Below are 16,802 nucleotides of genomic sequence, written 5' to 3' on the forward strand. Positions count from 1 at the left end.
GGATGCAGGCCCTGCAGTAATGTGGCTTATACTATATTTATAAAGCCAGATGATCCTCCATCACATCAGAAAAGACCATCCCTGTCCTTGAGCTGGCAATGCCAGCTCTGAAAACCTGCACACCTGCCCTGCACTAGGACATATGACAGATTTGGTCTGCAGTCTTGTGTGCATGTAGTTGTTGCCAGCTAACAGCGCTCGCATCCATATCTGATGGATTCTGGGCTCCAGACCTCACAGGTGTGAGATGACAAGGTGTGAGAAAGTAATTTCAGATATTTTTAGAGGTTTTGAAAACATAAGCTCCCCCGCCATCTCCTGTATTCAAGGCCACAGAGGTTATATACATTACAAGAAAAGGCACGTGTAGACTATGGGAGATGTGCTGTTCTACTGGATATTGCGTGGAATGACTTCAGTGCAATGAATACAGATAAAATGTTTTCTGTCCTTTTTGAATTGAGAAAGATAAGGCGGCTTCTTCTGTTGTTCTCTGCAGCTGGGAAGAAAAGGGATGCAGCTGGCTTCAGGAACTCCAAGGGCAATGTCCGTCTCCTGGCCCAGTACTGTTCAACATGGTTTGGGTGCAACATGGGGGAAAGGGTACGTCTTTGGTTTCAAGGAGTCCAGCCCATGATTTGGGTGGAGTTGGCATCGCTTAGCAGGTGCATCAGAGAGACAAGTCAGGGTTTAAGTAGAGGTTCACTTAGACCAGTTTCTGAAAATAAGCACTTTTCCAGTGCCCAATAAAACCCTCTGTAACTGTGGAAAAGAAAGCATTCTCATCTAAACCCAAAGAAAAAGCTAGGACAAATCTGAACTTTACGTACCATTTAGCACAGGTATTGTTTTACAGCTTTAGATCACTGAAATCTGTATTGAGCTCTCTGCCTGTTCATATTATTACTGGAAATAAATTGGCTTACCCCTAAGCACTAATGGCATGTATATTGTATATTTGCATGGGGTGTCAAATTATATAAGAGGAAAACTTTTCTTTCTGTACTGATCTGTTGCTTTTGAGTCAGCAGTTTTATTTTCTTATGTGAATATTTCTCCAGACTCAGTCTTTTCAGCAAAACAACCCATGTTAAGTTGCTGACTGATCTCTACTAGCAGAATTTCTTATGTTCTCTATTTTTTATGCACGGTTATTGTCACAATTCACTAATATCACTAATAAGTAAAATAGACAGATAGGTAAATATCACTAGTCACATTTGGAAGAAGTGGGGCTATGGTCTAAAGATGGTGCCAAGATCCAAGCAAGGCTCACTAAGTCGATTAGTGCCTATGTGTACGAGTTCTAACTAATGCAATGAAAGAGGAATTGCATTGCCCAGCAAACCTCATAGAAATCTTTAGGTGGGAAGAGACAGACAAGCTTATGCGGAGCAGAACTGTTGGGTTCCAGTGCAACTGGCAAGGAGGCTACATCAGGAAGCTACCGTGTTCTGGTTAGACTGAAGGAAGCTGGAGATAGAGTGAACCAAGTGATGAGTGCCCAGCCAGGGAAAATGGTGCCATGGCTGTTTCTCTACCTCAGCCCAAATAAATTCTGCTGTTCCTCAAGATTTTGCTATATGTCACCACCACTGGTATTAGCCTATGCTGCGCAGGTGCCTAAAGTCTCCAGGGAAGGTGGTTTTCTGCGTTCTGCTGTCTGACTGCAGTGATGAGGTCTCTCGCTAGAGCCAAAACAGATCCCTGTGGTTAAGACACAATTCAATTTACTTCTCGGTCTCTGTGCTTAAATGAACAATATAGAATATTAAATCGGTTTCAACTGCAAAGGGACGGTCTTGTTAAGACCAGACCCGTTGCCTCTTGCCACCTCGATCTCAGGCTCAACATACTACTTCCTGAAGTGTTCCATTGCCTTTCCTTGTAAATGCAAGGTACTTCTGAGTCTTTCGCTCTAGTAAATTCTGTGTTTCTCAGATACTTTGTACAAAGTGTATTAAGAAATCAATATACATAATAAAATAGAGCCTAAAAGGCCTCCAGACTGCCATCTAACACTGTGACACCTGAATTGCTTCAGTGCACATGAACAACAGCACGCAGCAGCAAACTCATTTCAGGCAGAAAGGACAGAACTTGCCGCCTTTGCTACTGGCCCCTCAGGAAAACCCTTTCGTGTCTCTAAGAGTTGGGCCCCAGCATGCTTGAACCTGACTTTAAAGCTAACCCTTCAAGTTGTCCCACTGGTTTGATCTTGGGGGCAGTTATTACCTCAAGCAGGGCGAGCAGCTTTCCCTCTTGACCTTTGGGATTTTACCCTTCCATTGGCCAAGCAGAGGTGGCCCAGGTAATGTAAATGTAAATCAAATGTGGGCAATCCTTAATAACATATCAACATGTGAGAGCAAATTTGCTGATTTGCTTCATTATTGACAAAGGAACTTGCAGACAAATTGAATCATCTCTTCATTATAGGAGGGGAGAAGGGATCCCAGAGTGAAAAAGATAGAAAAATGAATCTGCATGCATTTTGTTTTCTTTTCCAGGTACCTCCATCATCTACCCTTCTTGATGTGAAACACAAATTTCACAAAGCATGTAAGTACTACAGCTAGGAGGCTGGAGCATGGCTAGAGGCCTTTCAGCTTGGAGGAACTGTCAAATTTATTTTTCATGAAATCTTGCATGAAAGCCAAGACTGGCTTGAGAGTTCCAGTGCTAAATAAGAGCAGTGTTTGGACTAAGGTTCTACTGTAGCTATCGCAGATGTGAGAGGCTGGAAGGAGAGGACTGCATAATTTATCACTGCCAGCCCAATGGGGGCAATACTTTTCTATCCTCTTTTTTAACATTACATGGTGCCAATTCAAGACGACAACTGCATTTGCCCTCACGGTTTTATGTTAGATAAGCTTCAATAACATTAGACTGCTTCAAGCTGGCCATAAACAAACCATGTAGACCAAATAACTACTGTAGCGGGGAACTCAAACGCAGAGTGATTAAATGACTTACCTGGGATCGTGCAGGCAATCTGACAGACTTCTCAACTGACTCAGCCATGTCCAGTTCCTTAATGGTCAGGGCAACCTCCCTTTCTTCTAGTACCGCTTTTTTTGTTTTTCATACCCATAAGGAGGGAAGAGGGTAATTTTTGCACAAACAGACTGCAGATATGGACCTTGTACATGAGAAGAGATGAGAGCAATCATACTTGAAAATCCCTCTTTTCTTCCTGCCAGAGAACAGAGCAGTTTCACTGCATGCTTCCTTTCTGCCTCCTCCTAGCCACATGTCTACAGCCTTTACTAGAGGGAGGTGGTTGGAAAGGTGGAAGAACGAGCAATGAAAGTAGCCGAGCTCCAAAGTTTGATGGCATTTACTGTTATCCACTGAATTGCTGGTCAGGATTTTGGGGAGTGGGGCCAAATGTACCTGAAACCTACAGGATGTATATGTGTGTATAGTATGCCTTGAGTTCTGAAATGCTAAAATACTGCTGTATCTGTGTTTGTAGAGATCCTAACCGTGCCACCCTTGCTCCTAGACTGAGAAATGTTTCTCTTACTCCTGCCTGTGGGAAGTAAAGTGCTACTTGTGATGAGGACTGGTAACCTTGATTGATTGTCACTCACATTTGAGATGTGCAGGCCTATGCAAGGCCTGTTAACTGAACTGGACTTCTTAGAACTGCAAAGGTATTTAGTTGAGTAGAAAAAGATGCAACAGGGGTTGAGGGGTGGAAGCGAAGGCCAGAGAAACTCAAATTAGGAATGAGGTTTTTGGTTCCAGGAGGCAAGATGGTTTACTGTTGGAGTAAGCCTCTTAGATGATGGGCTTTCATTATTTTTACAAAAAAGGGTGTAGTCAACTAAAGGCTAGATGCCTTTTGCAAAAAAAAAAAAAAAAAGCTTTAGTCAGACACTAATACTGAGTTCAGGGTAGGGTAAGTAGAAGAAATATTATGCTTTTCCTCTGTCCTTAGACTTTTATAAAACACTAAAGCTGAAGGCTTCTGTGGTTGCACAAAGGTTCAGTTGATGAAGCAAAAGGCTGTTGACCTGACTGTTCCAAAACTACTTGTTTTCACTCCCTGTAAGGGCTTGTAAAATGCAAAATGGTAAAAGTTCAAAACCCCCACAGCTGAATATGAAAAGACTGAGTGCATAAGTTTTAATATTTCAATAAGAGTATGTCCTGCCATCAGTTTGTGAAATGCAGTGCATTTCTGCCTAGACTCTCTTAAATCAATTGAAACTGGATTTATATTGATGCAGCTTAAATCAGTTGAAGATCACTGGCACAGAGATTTATGCCAATTTAACTGTAATGAGGTTTTTAATGGATCTGGGCTAAAATGGTACAAGTCTCTGTATAAGCCATTTTAATGGCACCTGTTTTTATATTTAGAGGTACCTTGCTCCTCAAATACTCCCAGTGATGTAAGTGGAGCTGAGCATAAAGGAAGACAGTAAGCAATACAACAAAGCACGATACAAACTGTGAACCGAAACTCTTGACAGTACAGCGTTTTACAGCACATGGAAGGGCTGGCATGTGCCTTCAATGCTTTTTCAGTTTTCAATTTTTTAGTTCAATTCCCACCCTTCCCGGGAGTACACCCTGTCAGTGTCCTGTGTCCTTCCTTCCCATTCCAGCTCATTGCTTTGATCTCTCTTTTCCAGTTCAGCCTGGATGTTGTTGTCTCATGTTGTCTCTCCTCCTTCTTTCCCAGTTGCAAAGAACAAACCTTCCCTTTTTTCTCATCATGTACTGTGGAGGATGACAGGTTACAGAATACAGTTCTTTTAGGCAAGAGCTGAGAAGGGACTGAAGCTGATCTGTGGATGCCTTTGGTTAGCATGCTATTTTGTACTAGCTCATGCATTCATTTCTGTCATTTTGAGTGTGCCAGACTCGCATGTTCCCCTATAATCTCTTGCTAAAACACACTCCTACGCACACCCTCTTACAGTCTCCCTGTCTTCATACATTCTCCTTTGATCACCCATGCAATTAAGCTTTCTCCTCAGCTGGTATCTTGTCAGCCCTTCAGTGAGAGGAACCCCTGTGCAGCAATTTCACAAGCATCATCTCTGTCACTGATCAGTTCTCGCTGTCTGATTCAAGAAAGGAGGAAAAAGACTGCATTACGAATTGCAGCACAGGAGGCTGTTAATCATTAAAATAGAAGAAATGGGATGCAAGTGACACATAACATGTTACTGCTCAGTAGTTTCTAAGTCAGTCAAACATTAGTTTGGATCTGCGCTTATATGAAAGGCAGAATACGGACTTAGAAGTCCAAGAACAAATACTGAAATACTCCTCAGCCCTCAAGTCCGCAAAACTGTCTCTACTGAAACAGCCCCAGCAAAGCCTAACCCTGTGCTTTCTGTGGCACTGAGTTCAGGGGGACAATCCCAGTTTTATCACTGGAGATTCGGGGTTCTATGAGCTCTTAGTGGAGAATAAGCAATTAAGGCAAACTGCCATTTCCATGGGAATTCAAAGGCTTTCTCCAGACTGAAGACCGCTGTTTTGAATCAGCCCCTGGTGCTGGCAGCACCAAGCAGGGTCAGCACAGAACAGCAGTTTCCCTGTTGCAGCCTTCCAGCCATCAGCTCTACAGGGGCTTTCTATAACAGATGCTAGATCCAGGCTGTCACGCTTAATAGCAAACACCACACCTGCCCACCATGAATATGTCTAATCCTTTTTAAACCTACTTACAGTTTTGACCTCAGCAAAATCCTCTAGGAAGGAGTTCCGTGATATAAGTATGTTGAGGACAAAAATACATCTTCTATAGTGGCATCATACAAATGTCTACGCTTCGACTGCTTGACGTTTTCTGCTTGAAATTGAGTGGCAGCCGAGTGCCTGGGTGTACTGGCCATCAGACTGTGCTATCTAAGCTGTGGTCAAAGAAGCCTCAATCAAATTGGTGCTGTGCACTAGATGACAGTACTACTGTTTTCTTCATTCCTTTGGCTAGGTGGCAGAGGTGAAACCAAGCCAAAAAACTAAGTGTATAAGAAGGAAGCCTTTTGTCCCATTTTCTCAGTTGCTTATAATGAGTTAGGTACCTGGCGTTTTCTTTATCTATAAAGATTTTGTTTTCAATGGGGAAAGAAATACCTTGTAAGCTAAACTTTGCAAGCTCTTGTCCTTGGCCATAACTCTTCACCTTTAATTTATTTTTATCTTTGCAAAATGTATTGGACTGGTGGGGGAGGAAATCTTACAGATAGAAAATGAAAAACTGTAATAATAATGCTAATTCAAGTATCACATAACTAAAATAAAATACCTCTAGAACAGGTAATATAGTGGAGTCAGTGATCATTAAATATTTTCAAGGTTACTGCACAAAAGTTGCTGAAAAAGCGCTTGAAAGAAGAGGAAGAACAGAAAGGAGGGGAGGAAATAAGATCTCAGCAATGCTGTAACAAACTCATGGATGCAACCTCCAGCCCAAGGAGGTAGCACAACTAGAGCTACTCTTTGAAGTCAGAATAATGAGCTTAGGGCAGCCAGAAATTGTCCTCTAGGTGGAAGGAGCAGGCAGGGAAGGAAGGGCAGATGGGAGGAAGCCGGGTGATGGGTGAAAAGAAAAAGGGAAGTTGAAGAGAGAGTTGAAAACGTCATGTGCAGAATATCCCAGTCTGCAGAGGGGAATGAGGTGCTCAAGGAATAAGGAACATTACAAGCTGCCAGCTGTCCCAATAAAATATTAACTCCTAATCCTTCAGCTCCAGAATTGCAGGCCCCCCCATCTAAGCTAACGGATGTTACATAGGGTATTTAAAATAAGCAATGTCAATTAAAGCAAATCATTAAGAAAGAAATTGTCAGTAGATGGCACTCAAGAATAAATAGCATAATTTCTGGACACAATGAAACTTTAGAAGTCTACTGTACCATCTTCCACCTGCTTCTTACAGGTATTTCTATAGCAATCCTAAGAGCTATGTTCCCTGAAAAACCACTGAGATATTTTGTGTTGCTTTCCTCTAGCAAGAGGACAAGGAGAAATACAGTGCAATTCCTTCTTCATGGTGGGGACCAATCTCTCTTTTAGCCTCCTCCTTACAGGCTGTAGGACAGTGTGTTAGGATACATTCATCTGCTAGGTTTTACCTACTGCTTTCATCCTGCATGTTCCCCAGAAGCCATAGGAGAACAGGCAGCCTCTTAGATGTCATCACCCTCCAGATCACCTGGTCAGAGCGTATCCCGGCTAACTCCCTGCACGAAAGCAAGATCAGAGGCTCCTCTGCAGGCGCTTCCAACATGCTATTTCACTGAGTTTATTAAACACTCCCACTGACTTCCAAGTGCCTTGAATAAGATCTTTATTGCCTAATGCAAGGAGATCCCTTACCATCTCAGAGGACAAACATAAGCAGAAGTATCACATCATGCAATTCTTTCCCAGCTGCACGGGAGGACTCTCTCTCTATATATATTCTTCTCAAAATGACCTGTGACTGCCTCCAGCTCACTTCTCCCCGCAGTTGCCTGACAGCAGTGCTCAGCTCAGCCAGTGCTGAGCAGCTGGAAGGAGAGCATTTTAAAACCAAGAGGTTATTGTTCAACCAAAACACTGAAGAAGATCTTCAAAACACAGAACAGTGGAAGCCAAGCTGGCCTGGTGAAGAGCAAGGAGAAGAATCTCCCATTGCTTAGAAATCACAAGGCAAGCCTTGTGAGAGGAGCTTAAGCCACATGAGGTACTAAAACTAATCCTTTAGTGGAGGAGATCCTCTTTCTTTTCTCTTTTCCAAAAAGTCAGCTAACTGTTTTCATGCTCTGAATCTGCAACTTTCCTGTTTTTAATGACATCTGAGAGCTAGTAGCATGATTCCAAGAGCAAGAGCTTAAGGAATAATTCTATATTTTGCCAGGCCTGTGCTAAAACGCAAGAGCTGGATGCAGAGCTGTTGCTGGAAAGGATGCCTGACCATACTGCATCATGTAATTCCCTCCTAGAGGCTGGCTGTGATGTTAAACTGCAAGGCTCAGAGAGGTGAGAAAGGATGCTGTGGGGATTAGTCATTAAGAGCAGTACCAGGGAGAACGGTGACTGCTAAGCCAGTGCCTTGCCTACCGTCTCTGTATAATCAGGACTGTCTGATAACACAGTCTTGCTGAGAACCTGCAGTTCCTCTGATTTCTCCACACTGCCTATTACAGCTGGATTCTCAGGTTGAAGAAAGTTAATGAAATCTGTCAATTTTGATGCCTGGAGAGACTCATGTGCCCAATGAATACACCTGCTGGGGACTCAGAGAAGCTGAATTATGCTATTTATGGCTCTCCCAAGATGACTTCATAGTCTTGGCCTGTCAATCAGCCAGGAGCCCTTCATGTGTCTCACAAACTGAAGGGACTCAAATAAGTTACATCTAGGGCACAGAGCCTTCCAGAGGGATCTTTCTTCTGCCCTATATTAGGACATCAGGCTTTGAAAAAGACAAAATTTTGGAAAGAGGGTGACAACCTGATGCTGCCATGAGTCGCCTTGAGCTGGATGCACTCCCTGGACAGAAAGGCAGCTGCAAAGTCTATGGCTTTCAACAAATCTCAAACTCAGTCCTCCCCATTTTTATCCTAAGTAGTTCATGCTATCCCAGAGTCAAAGCTCGAATCCATATATGAATGAGTTTTCAAAGGGACAGGCAATATCCTGCTGTGCAGGCTGTCTGACTGCGGAGCTCATAGGCCCAGCATTACGTCCCCAGAGCAGATTCGCAGAGCGCACTGGGTTGGCAGTCACATCCAACTATTGTTTTCAATAAATTTTCCCTCTCTGCATTCATAACAACTCAATTGGAAATTAACAATGAAGGCGAATCACTAGGGACAGGCAGTTATTGCAAATGGGCACTAAGAAGTACAGTGATTTCATCTGGGTAAATTACTCATTCATCTGTGTTGACTTTGTAAATGAAAATGACTAGATTAGGAGGAAACATGATGATATTTATTTTGTCTTATATTTATAATTTATTTTTCTTTTGTCTTAGTCACACAGCAGATAGCAATAGAAGACTAGTGTATGATGAATTTCAGTATCCCTCAAATAACACAATCCTAAGCAATTTTTACTTCTCTATGCCTGTCAGCACAACTCAGTTTACTAGAAACTCCTTGAATTTCTTGTTACTGCCACAGTGAGGCTTTCATATACTTAAACTCTTTACTTTTTATTTTGCAAGGCTAAGCACAAAGTAAGCAACAGCTCCTGCCACAAAACTCAAACCAGTCGCTACCATCTTCCTCCGCAGCTCACAGAGATCTAATCTGTGAGTAAATTGCATCCTGCCTCTGCAGCGTGTGCATGTCAGAACAGAGACCTAAATTCTTGCCTTGGCATGCTGCTTCAGCCATGAGGCCAGTCTGTCCGGTAGGCTTCATTTCTGATCTGTGCAGGAAGAAGTACCAGGAGGATGACCCCCTCTCAGCTTATTTGTGGCATATCTGTGCAACTCTCTCTATACAAAATAGAAGAGTCTGTCTGCTGGTACAGATTTGTGTAACTTGAATTTATGGCTTAGCTGTCAAAATAATTGAAGCACACCTGTGAAAGCTGGAAATACTTTCACTTCTTTTATAATAATAACCAGTCAGGAAATGAGAATGGTGTCATTGACCTAACACAGTTAAAAGAAAGAAGAAGCCAAACTGAGTTAGCCTCATGATTTTCATCTTCAAAGTGACTAAAAATTCACATTATACTTGAAATACCTGAAATCTCTCTTTTTTTTCTCCCACATTCTGTGTTGGAATTACAGAAAACCAATTCTAGACAATTTTCAAACGGGACAGACAATGCCTGGAGCGCTCCAGCTGCAATCACAGTGGTGTAGCCATTGGGTGGCCCTCCAGAAGATGCTGTGCACTTCAGACACTATTTTGCATCCTGAGCTGTGGTCATAACCCTCCCGTTTGAGCCCTGACTCATGTGTCTCTTGTTGACACTGCTAAAGCCCAGAACTTGCATTTGGACATTTCTAGCTGGCGTGCTGATGTCTGACTTCTTGTTCCCAAGTATTGGACTTAATAATGAGAGCAAGCACCAGACTAGGCACCTGCACTTCACTTTTGCTGAGCATTTGAATCTCATTGTAAGTTGTGGAGAAAGAAATATTAAATCAGTCTGAAAAGCATCTGATCAGATATCCCTGGAGTTTTGCTTTCTGAAATGTACATGTGGTTACAAAGAATATTTTAATTATGTACTGAATTAGGAAACAATGGTTGAGGTTTGGCTCACCCAGCTGGTTTAGAAGCAGTGCCCTTAGTAACATGGGACCTTAAGCAAGACTTTTAGGGTCAGATTTTTAAAGCATTTTGGTCTTCTACAGGTAACAATAAAAGCCAGAGGGCCATCTGGGATTTTTGAAGTCTCCTGATTCACACTGAAATGAATGTGATGTTTAAGATTTAGGTCTTTAAGACTTGATTCAAAACCAGGGGGAGTCATGCTATTGACTGGGGTGAGTTGTGTGCTAGACACTTTCTCCCTTTTGAGCTTCATTTTCTCATCTATAAAATAAGAATAATTAACCTGCCTTTCATCCACCTTGGGATCTTTTGTCTGTTTTGGCTGTGATCCCATAAGAAACATTTGGGACAAAGAATGACTTAAATATATGCCTAATGACCTATTGAACCGGAGGGAATAAGGTGTCTAAAACACAAAAGCCAGGCTATCCATTAGACGCTCATAGAAATAAGATGACCTTCAGAAAAAACAGCAATATTTAAACCAGCAATAGAAAAAGTGAAGATCAACTCAAAAACCTTAACGGAAATTCACATTATTTCTCTTTTTTTGGCAGCTGCTGCATCTGATGTTATTGCATTTCATTAGCAGGATTACGGATATCATTTCCGATGAGTAACATAATAAAAGAAAAGGCAGCGAATCTATTGAGATGTAGCTTGAAGCAGAACTGGCCCTCTCTGCTCTCTGGGATATTGTTCCCAGCTGAGATTTACAGGGCTCTAACAATGCATCACAAATGACATCGTATGTAAACAATCGGAGAACAAATGTGAGATGCTATTTAAATGCCTCATTAAGAAAAGGAAATTTCATAGCTAGATTCTTTGCTTTTCTTGTCTTTGCAGTAGATTTAATTGACAGATCTAGATGAGAAACAACAAAATTTGTTTATCAGAATTGCCTATTATTAGTTACAATGTGTTTTATATTAGTGCCTGTGGCTCAACTGAGAAAAGGACAGTGCAAGGCCCTATAGAAATAATCCAGGCCCTAGGGAATATCTAGTCTCAGGTGAAATGAAGAATGAAAGCCTACTGAACTGTTAATAGAAGATGCCACAGCAGTTTGGGTTTTTAAATAGCTCCTACATCAATTTAAACTCAGGTATTACATTTTTATCTGAAGAACAGATAGACTTCCAGTGTTAACCTGGTGTTCACCACCAGATTCATGTGGGCTTAATGTTCATTCAAGGAATTCAAGATACTAAAAGCCACAGTGGGTCTTCATGATTGTGAAAAGAATGTCACGTCCATTAATAAGGCAGATGCCTGTTGATTACAGCAGAGTCAAGATCACTTCAGGCCTTTAAACTTGCTCTGCATCTACATCAGGTTTTTCATAGGAGTCCCTGTGCTTTTGGACAGCAGAGTTGAGCAGATGGCTTTACAGAAAAATCCAACAGTTTCTCTTAGGAGGAGCTGCATGGAATGGGTCTGCATGAAATGTCCCAGGGACTTCTTGTGAAACAGAGCCAACAGGCACTGGATAACAAACAACGAAGTGTATCTCCCATGCCAGAATGAGAGGAACCTACCTCCTTCTTGGAAAACTCCAGGAGAGCACGAGAAAAAAAAAAAGACAAGGCCCATGGAGTCACCTCTGCTAGACAGGTTAGAGAAGAGGCAGCAGCTTGAGCTGCTCAGTTCAGGCTTTCCCCCAGGTCTTCTCTGCCTCATGGCTTCCCTGGCTGTGCTTCTACAGCCCCCGGCTTCCACAGGGCCAAGAGGAGGTGTGACATAACCAGTACCTGCAATTTTGGGGGTAGGGTCAAGAGCAAGGGAGGCTGTTCAGACCTGAATGTGAAGGACGTCATCCTGTGATGGTGACTTGTTTTGCATTTGTTTACATGCTTTCTCTCATATTTGTAACCGGTTTATTTTTTTTCCTGTTTGGGCATGGGGGGAGAGAAATCCTAAGAACAACCAAAATAAGAGATCTTTCAAAACTTGATATTTGCCACTGTTCCAAGTTAATGAAAGCAATACATCAAAGACAAGAAGCTGAACAAATGATTCACAATAAAAATAATGTAGTAGAGGGGAGTTCTGCCTCTTTCTAAATTGTCCCCAAATTGCAATGATATTGAATATATTTGCTGTTGGAAATGATTCACCATTGAAATAATCGATGTGCAAGTTATACTGGATCTGCAGCTCGTTCACAAGCTGTGCTGTAAAATGTGGGCTGGCCTTGCCCACTGTCTGGCTCTCATTGCTGCTAATGGATGTTAGGTGCCTTTGCGCATCTACCACTGTATTCCAGCCTTGCATTTAGTTATTTCCAATCCCCAAACCATGCCATACCACCAACATTAGATTGAAATTAATTCCTATCCCCACAAATTAGTCTCAAAGTTTTCAATGAAGGACCCAAATACCTCATCTCATATCTGGGGAAACAGAGGCACAAGCACATCTGGATCCCTCAAAAGACTCTGGAAAGGGAAGCCAGTCTCTGAGGCTATGTGATATTTCACTTACTACCTTCCCTTTCAAATTATTTTCATCTCTTTTTTGAATGTCTGAAAAAAAGCAAACATATACACAAGTAGATGGGGCCTCTGAAAGTGTGGAAAGCTTAGCACCTAGCTAAGAGCAGATGGGGACTTGTTTGGAATATGCTTCAGGAGAGCAATCTAGTTTTTCCTGGAGATAACCCCAGTATCCATTAGGTAAGAGCAGTGGTTGCTGTACTCCCACATAGAAATCTGACAAGAAGTCATTTAGTTTGACCGTTGCCAAAGACTGTCTTAATTTACGCTGAGATGACTGCGTGGTGGCAACTTTGTTGAAGGAACATTTCTGATCCCTAAGAAAATAACACTGTTCTTGAGGTTTTGAAGATCTGTTATAAACCTTCCATTTCAAACTGAGTAGCTGTGTGAGTCCAAACACACTGGATTCAGTACTGTCTAGATGGCCTTGACATGAGGCAACCTTTGAATGTGATGAAGTATAGCCACATTTCCTGTGTGATCCGAACAAGATTTACCACATAAAGATGCAGGCGTTTGAGCCCAGGGGAAATGTGAGTGTTTCTGTGTATAGAATCATAGAATTATGGAATCATAGAATTGTTTAGGCTGGAAAAGACCTTTAAGATCATAAGTCCAACCGTTAACCTAGCACTGCTAAGTCCACCACTAAACCATGTCCCTAAGCACCACATCTACACATCTTTTAAATACCTCCAGGGATGGGGACTCAACCACCTCCCTGGGCAGCCTCTTCCAGGGCCTGACTACTCTTTCAGTGAAGAAGTTTTTCCTAATATCCAATCTAAACCTCCCCTGGTGCAACTTGAGGCCATTTCCTCTTGTCCTATCACTTGTTACTAGGGAGAAGAGACCAACCCCCACCTGGCTACAACCCTCTTTCAGGTAGTTGTAGAGAGCAATAAGGTCTCCCCTCAGCCTCCTCTTCTCCAGGCTAAACAACCCCAGCTCCCTCAGCCGCTCCTCATAAGACTTGTGCTCTAGACCCTTCACCAGCTTCAGTGCCCTTCTCTGGACACGTTCCAGCACCTCAATGTCCTTCTTGTAGTGAGGGGCCCAAAACTGAACACAGTACTCGAGGTGCAGCCTCACCAGTGCCGAGTACAGGGGGACGATCACTTCCCTAGTCCTCCTGGCCCCACTATTTCTGATATGAGCCAGGATGCTATTGGCCTTCTTGGCCACCTGGGTACACTGCCGGCTCATATTCAGCTGGCTGTCAGTCAACATCCCCAGGTCCTTTTCTTCCAGGCAGCTTTCTGCCCAAGTGCAGGACCTGACACTGAGCCTTGTTGAACCTCATGCAGTTGGCCTCGGCCCATCGATCCAGCCTGTCCAGATCCCTCTGTAGGGCCTTCCTACCCTCCAGCAGATCAACACTCCTGCCCGACTTGGTGTCATCTGCAAACTTATTGAGGGTGCACTCAGTCCCCTCGTCCAGAGCATTGATAAAGATATTAAACAGAACTGGCCCCAATACTGAGCCCTGGGGAACACCACTTGTGACCGGCCACCAGCAGGATTTGTCTCCATTCACCAAAAGTCTTTGGGCCTGGCAATCCAGCCAGTTTTTTACCCAGCGAAGCGTACGCCCATCTAAGCCATGAGCAGCCAGTTTCTCCAGGAGAATGCGGTGGGAAATGGTGTCAAAGGCCTTATTAAAGTCCAGGTAGACAACATCCACAGCCTTCCTCTCATCCACTCAGTGGGTCACCTTGTCATAGAAGGAGATCAGGCTGGTCAAGCAGGATCTGCCTTTCATAAACCCATGCTGACTGGTCCTGATCCCCTGGTTGTCCCGTACATGCTGCGTGATGGCACTCAGGATGATCTGCTCCATGACCTTCCCCGGCACCAAGGTCAGGCTGACAGGCCTGTAGTTCCCTGGATCCTCCTTCCAGCCCTTCTTGTAGATGGGTGTCACATTTGCTAACCTCCAGTCCACTGGGACTTCCCCGGTTAGCCAGGACTGCTGATAAAGATTGAAAGTGGCTTGGTGAGCACTTCCGCCAGCTCCCTTAGTACCCTTGGGTGGATCCAAGGTGGTGTAGATGCACTTCAGTTGGGCTATTGATCCCGCCACCTTTTTGGGGTGGAACCAGTTTCTCCCAAGCTCTAATTCCTACATGACCATTCTCAGGCACTTCTGTGGTTTCTAACACATCAACAACCCTTGTGTCTTTGCTGCTGCATGGCTCTCCATCCCCTGCCCCCACTGAGATGGCAGACCAAAGATTCTCACTAGCACACTATCCCTCAAACATTGGCGTTCCCTGCCCCGGCTTATCTCTAGTGAGCCTGGTTTTATCCCTTTCCCCTTCAATTCTAGTTTAAAGCTCTTTCAGTGAGCCCTGCTAACTCCTGTCCAAGGATCCTTTTCCCCCTTTGAGGCAGGTGTATCCCGTCTGTCACCAGCAAGCCTGGTATCGTGTAGACTGACCCATGATCAAAAAACCCCAAAATTTTGCCTGTGACACCAGGCTTGGAGCCACATATTGATCTGCTGGCTCTTCCCGTGTCTTCCCTCATCATTCCCTGCAACTGGAAGGACACAGGAGAACACTACTTGTGCTCCTGATCCCTTAACCAGTCATCCCGAGGCCCTGAAGTCTCTCTTGTTTGCCCTTGGACTTCTAGTTGCAACTTCATCGCTGCCTACCTGAAAAATCAATAATGGATAATAATCTGAGGGCTGTACCAGGGTAGGAAGTTTTCTCTTCATACTTTGCTCCATTTTGTTTTTAGATAAACTTTTTAATTATTTAGCATACACCTTGGAAAGTCTTAACTTTTGCTTCACCTCTTTTGTTGTTGCTGTTGTGATGACATATATTGGATGTGGGTTTAAGGCTGCAATCTAGACACTACCCTGTTTTCAATGCACACTTACATTTTGACTTGTTTTTTGCGTAATATAGCTCACACTTTTGATTTCCCATCAAAATTAATATACGAGGTACCATGTTTTCCAATCAAGATTTCCAGCTCAGAAAGCTAAGTCATGCCTAGCATCGGTTAACCAGCCTGCCAACCAGAAGTTACCAAAACTTCAGACAAAGAAAAGAAAGTTTATAGTCTAAATTATTCCATAAATGTGGTTAGAAAGAAAATCTGGAGGTAGAAAAAGTAAAAAGAGAACGACATGGACAATCAGAGGCTGAAGAAGAACAAGCAAGCCAGTCACTGAACACAAGACTAGCTTTTTTTGTGGGTTTGAAATATACAACCTCACTTTCTCCATGAACAACTCTGAATTCTGAAACAAAAGCCATGTTTCTACAGCATCAAAAATATTTTTGAAAACTTTCAACTAATTCTGCCTGCAAATAAGAAGGCCAGCTCCAAAAATTATTCCGAATGGCACAGGAGTAGAACAAACAAAAGGTTATGCCAGTGATTGATTTGCTTTGAGGAACATATGTTACTCTGCTTTAAATACATACTAATGGGAAGGCGATTTTTTTTTTTTTTTGGTCTGCCATTAGAGCACAAGTTCAGAGTTCACAAACAGCTTAGATGAGTTGTTGCTATAGCATTTACAGGGGAAAATCAGTAGAGGTGTTCAAAGGCCATTAAGTGTTTGCTGTATAGATTGGGACGAAACATCATCCCTCGAGTATGAGAATGAACATACTCACCAAGCAATATCACCATGATCAAGTCCCTCATGGGCTGTGTCTGTATAACTGCAGAAAAGCAGTTTGCTGATCAGTTTTAAGCATGTTACACTTCTTTCTACATGGCCGCCTTGTGGCTGATGTGCAGACAGCCTGCCTGGCCTCATTTCCTGCTGGAAGACCGTGGGATGGTGGGTCCTGTGCTCTCCCTGTGGGCTAGAGCATCACTCACAGTGTGCACAGGTGACGATCTGGAATCAACCATGTTTGCTGTGTATCCTCACAATGTCTCTATTCACTGGAAAGGTACTATAGCCTCGTTTCATGTCAGGGGAACTGCAGTATGCAGAGGGAAAATTATTTACCCTTTGTTGTAGAGCTGAGATGGGACGAACAGTTTCCCAAGCCTTGTGGCAGTGCTTCTGAG

General features: G+C 43.1%; 1 protein-coding gene across 5 annotated transcripts in view; it reads left to right on the top strand.

The window, feature by feature from the left end:
* TECRL (trans-2,3-enoyl-CoA reductase like) overlaps positions 1-16,802 on the top strand; it is a 69,756-nt gene that overhangs the window by 12,039 nt on the left and 40,915 nt on the right. For 4 of the 5 annotated variants that reach the window (XR_015699792.1, XM_087736948.1, XM_009474632.2 and 1 more), the window contains exon 2: positions 2,511-2,562. Coding sequence is in view for 4 of the 5 variants with exons in the window: in XM_087736948.1 (XP_087593074.1) it covers positions 2,511-2,562 (52 nt within the window). In the remaining variant the exon portion in view is untranslated. Of the gene's footprint in view, positions 1-499; positions 604-2,510; positions 2,563-16,802 lie in introns of all 5 variants that reach the window. The other variant, XM_087736949.1, reaches the window with a different exon arrangement.

This window comes from Nipponia nippon, unplaced genomic scaffold, assembly GCF_047370975.1.
Source record: "Nipponia nippon isolate SJK-2023a ecotype South Korea unplaced genomic scaffold, ASM4737097v1 scaffold_6, whole genome shotgun sequence".
Classification (NCBI taxonomy): Eukaryota; Metazoa; Chordata; class Aves; order Pelecaniformes; family Threskiornithidae; genus Nipponia; species Nipponia nippon.